Source organism: Myzus persicae, unplaced genomic scaffold (assembly GCF_001856785.1).
Source record: "Myzus persicae strain clone G006 unplaced genomic scaffold, MPER_G0061.0, whole genome shotgun sequence".
Classification (NCBI taxonomy): domain Eukaryota; kingdom Metazoa; phylum Arthropoda; class Insecta; order Hemiptera; family Aphididae; genus Myzus; species Myzus persicae.
Genome location: NW_019101883.1, coordinates 1 through 4,582, shown reverse-complemented (window position 1 = coordinate 4,582; position 4,582 = coordinate 1). Strand labels below are relative to the sequence as shown.

Sequence of the window (4,582 nt, the reverse complement as noted above, 5' to 3'; positions counted from 1 at the left end):
GTAACAAAATATCATAGACAATACCTAGTTGAAATTGTACAAAAATTGAGCTCGAAGGAAATTTATAAAATATCTAGTTAAATCATAAATGTATTCAGTGGCGTGGCGAACTAAAAAATTTTCAGAGGCAAGTATATTCTTCGATAACCACCCACCCACCCACCTAAGAGCCCATGACCTATTATTGAACATTAAACACTAGGTTTGTATTCTCTCTCTTAAAAATTGGCCTATAAAAACATTACATTTATGGGTTTGTGGGGAAATTGCCTCTATCAGGCAATTTCAAAACCATGTTATAAGATTAATCAAAATAACATTAAATGAGATAATATTTTTTAAAAGATCACTTTGGTGTTTAATAGGGTTAAGTAGCACAAATTACAATAATTAAAATATCACTTAATATTTTATTTAAACAATAAATTCTGCATCAAGAGATCGGAGGACTTTGCAAATATGTCAATTGCTTCATTACGATCAATTTCAATATCTCTTTCACAGCTTAATATAAGTAAACTTTCCAACCGATTCTGCCCAATGGTTGATCTAAGCCTAGATTTAACTAGTTTTACCTGAAATCATAATTGTGATGATTTGTATTTTTAGTAAAATTAGATTTTAAAAAACAATATTTGGTTAATAAAAATATAAAATAATAGGTACAGTTAATAATATTATTATTATCTACATTTTACAAAATTATTAGAACTAATTTATAGCTAAAGGTATTTGCAAATAAAAAAGACAAAAAAAAAAGTAGAGAATAGCCATAAAATATGTAATTAAACGCAAAATATGATTGCATAGCCACCAGCTTAGACATTATATGCATTGCACTTGTTTCTTACTTTGTCTTTTTTAGAGTTAAACAAATATAAAAATGCTACAAGTTTTTTGTTCTATTTAATAATAATGAAATAATAATTAAAAATTACCTTAGAAAAGCTGCGTTCAGCAGATGCGGATGATGCAGGTATGATGCACAACGCTTTATATGCCAAGTACAAATTTGGAAAGGCTGCTATTAAGTTGTGACTTGATAATAAACCCAAAATGTCTAAGCTAGACATTTTTGTTGTACTGACTTCTTCAATTTCAGAATCATCACTTATTTTTGAACTAAAATCTGGTTGATCAGTCCTGTCATTATTTTTGTCATTGTATATACTTGTTGTTGTTGAATAATTGTCATTAAAAAGATCATTTAAGCTGTTGCTAAATGTTAAATATTCAGATTGTAATTTATTAGTATCAATGTCTATCCAATTCGATAATTGTTCAAACGCGCTACTGGGCAATTCACTTTTAGTTTTAATGGATAACATACGTTCCGGAGTAAGCAGGCTTAAATCTTTAAGAATTTCTTGAGAATCATTAAATCTTGTGTCAATTGATGTAATAATAGCATCTAAAACTTTAAAACAAACGTCACAGCGAAATAAATCAGTAGGAGATTGTAGCACTTCATCTCTGGATAGTTCACCAGGCATTATTTTCTTCTTTCTTGCTCTTACCATTTTGAAGTCACATTGGGAAAGACTGTTTTTAGTAGCAAATTCTTTAGCAGTATTAATTATTTCAGTACATCCTTCATCAGTACGCAAAATTTTCAATCTATTCTTAGCAATATTCACCATTTTGATAGCTTGCATGAAATCAATAGATTTTGATTGCAAATAGTTTGAAACTTCAGTGGAAACCGAAAATATTCTTCTCATCAGAACCAAAACTAAGATAAATTGGAATGATGTTATAACCGAAATGAAGTTTTTGGCTGTTGAAGTTGTATTACGATCTGAATCATTTGCTTTTGAAATATTTTCCAATGCTTTCAGCAGAGCAGAGTACTTTTCTTGAATGACAACCAAAGCTCGATCATGGGATGTCCATCTAGTAATGGAAAAACGTTTGATGCGACGCTTTTGTTCTCTCGGATTTAATATTTCTTGAGATTCTACAAAGGCAGCCGTCCGTTTTCTAGCTCTCATAAATTCAATTAAAGCGCCAACATTACCGAAAAAAGTTTTGGTATTAATGCAGCAATCACAAGTATCAACTATAACTAAATTTAGTTTGTGGGCAAAACACCAAGTAAACATTGCTTTTGGATTCTCCGCTTGTATACGTGTTTTCAATCCACTGTATTTGCCTTGCATAGAGGCAGCACCATCATATGTTTGAGCAATCATCTGTGTTTTCCAGTTGATATTGTATTTGTCTGTAATGCTACAAAACACTTTAAACATACCTAGACCAGTAGAATCAGAAGCAGTTTCTAGTGCTACCAAACGCTCTTGAGGTTTTCCTTCATCTATGTATCTTAAAATGACAGTTAATTGTTCTTGATTAGAAACATCTGTAGTTGTGTCAATTATTACAGCAAATTGCCCTGACTTATTCACTTGTTTTAAAATATCCTTTCGAACCATATCCGCCAATATACAAAGAAGTTTATTTTGAGTCACATTGGATAAAAATGAAAGACGGTTAATCTTGTTTTCTTTTAATTTTTCTAAATGTAACTTTAATATTGGATTATATGTTGATATAAATGAGCATAATTCTAGAAAATTACCTCTGTTGGTTGATGTATGTTTCTCGTTGTGCCCCCTGAGTGCAATATTTTGTCTTGCAGAAAAAATAAGAGCATCTATAACTATTGATACAATTTGCCTATTTTCTGCAACTTTTCGATTGACACGTTCATGCATTCCTGTGTCAATCCTTACGTTCTTTTCATACATTACTCGAGCCATTTCACTTGTTAGATGTTCTGGGAAGCTTTCATGGTTTTCTATTGTTCGCTTAATATTTTTATAATCATTAGACCCTTTATCTGCTAAAAACGTTTTCTTTGCCTTAGGCAGACCAAATAGCTTACAAGTGATGCAATAAAAACGGTCTTGTGAAGGGGAGTAGGATAACCATAACCGTTTTACAAATTTTCCATCTTCAATCTTACGGTGATAATAAGTTTCATGAAATGAACGCATAACACCTTGAGAGTCTTTCTTTTGTGGAAATATCTTGTTCTTTAATTCTAAGGCGGATGGTTGACAAGGGCCCAATGAAAAAAAATGATTTTTCAACTCATATGATACAGTTGTAGGTAAAATGGCTGGATCATTTGGGAAATCTAAAAAAAAAATGGTACAGTTATTATTTAAAGTAAATAAAAAATTAATTTTAAATTCTATTTGTAATTTAAACTGTATTATTATGGCTTATACAAAAATTGTTATAAAAGTTGTATATCTATTTTCAATTAAATATTTATTTTTTCAACATCCAAATTTGATATCAAACCACAAGTATTGTTTACCTGATGGATAACAACATAATTGAGAAGTATCTTCTTCAATATTTATCTGTGAATATGACTCATTTTGGGTAGCACTACATATTTGTACATCGTTCCCATCATTATTTAAAGATACATCCGAATCCGAAATACCTATGTAAAATATAATTACAATTTGTAATAATAATAATATTATTAGTAAGTATAATTTGTTAGAACATAAATTGAATAATACCTGTTGGGTTAAAAAAACTCGAGCAAGAAGCAGAGGGATAATTGACAAGTTGTTTACCATCATTATTTAAAGATATATCCAAATCCAAAATACCTATGTAAAATAGTATACAAAAATTATTTACAGTTTTTCATAATAATATTATTATTCATTAGAAAGTATACTTTTTAATAACATTAATTGACTAATACCCACATGTATTAAATCAACATGATGTGTTAATGAAGTATATTAATGAAGTAGGTACTCACCAGTAATACATGGTTTAGTCGTTTTGAAAAAATAATTCAATGTATCCAAACGTTTGTTTCCACCTTTAAATTTAAGCTTACACGAACTAACATGTCGCTTCCAATTAACTTCATTAATTTTTTTTAAATCCCGTTCACGTCCACAGTATTCACACTTCATATTACTCATTATTAGTTAATTACTTAAAATTATGTGACATGTGTTGTCGACTCACGAACGGCGAACAAAATAATTAAAAATAATATTGGGAATGCGATAACGATATGTGATATTTTATAGAGTCCAACGTCCAACTACACTAGGTACTACAGTCTACAGTGCACACAAGATAATTTCTTTCACCGGTTGTTCAGAAAGTTTATTCTATTTTTATACTTCTGATATCGATAACAATAAATAATAATACGATATACCGTCCCAATGTACTTGTTGTTACCAGCTGGCAGCCTGCTGCAGTGGTTAGACAGTAGTTATAGTTACTGGTACTAGGTGCTGCACTACAATTACTGCCTACTAGCAAGTGGCCACACTGACTTCTCCTTATATCATTATTAAAATATATTTCTGTGTGTTATTTTTCTACATTTGTAATAATTATGAAACTAAACTATTACCCACCCACCCAATGGCACCCACCCCCCCATTAAAAAACTGAGAGGCGGCCGCCTCTCGATGACCCCCTTCGCCACGCCACAGAATGTATTATATGTTTATCTCCCGTCTAACTAATTTGGTTAGTGTATTTCATGAAATAACACCATTTAATACTTTAACACAAATATATACTATAC

General features: G+C 30.6%; 1 protein-coding gene across 1 annotated transcript; it reads right to left on the bottom strand.

Moving 5' to 3' along the window:
* Nucleotides 1-129: 129 nt before the first annotated feature.
* LOC111030639 (zinc finger MYM-type protein 1-like) lies at nucleotides 130-4,465 on the bottom strand. Its single transcript, XM_022310239.1, has 5 exons — nucleotides 3,791-4,465; nucleotides 3,540-3,632; nucleotides 3,326-3,457; nucleotides 939-3,139; nucleotides 130-575 (listed from the first exon to the last, which is right to left on the bottom strand). The coding sequence occupies exons 1-5, from the start codon at nucleotides 3,957-3,959 to the stop codon at nucleotides 411-413; spliced, it is 2,760 nt and encodes a 919-aa protein (XP_022165931.1). The 5' UTR covers nucleotides 3,960-4,465; the 3' UTR covers nucleotides 130-410.
* Nucleotides 4,466-4,582: the final 117 nt, after the last annotated feature.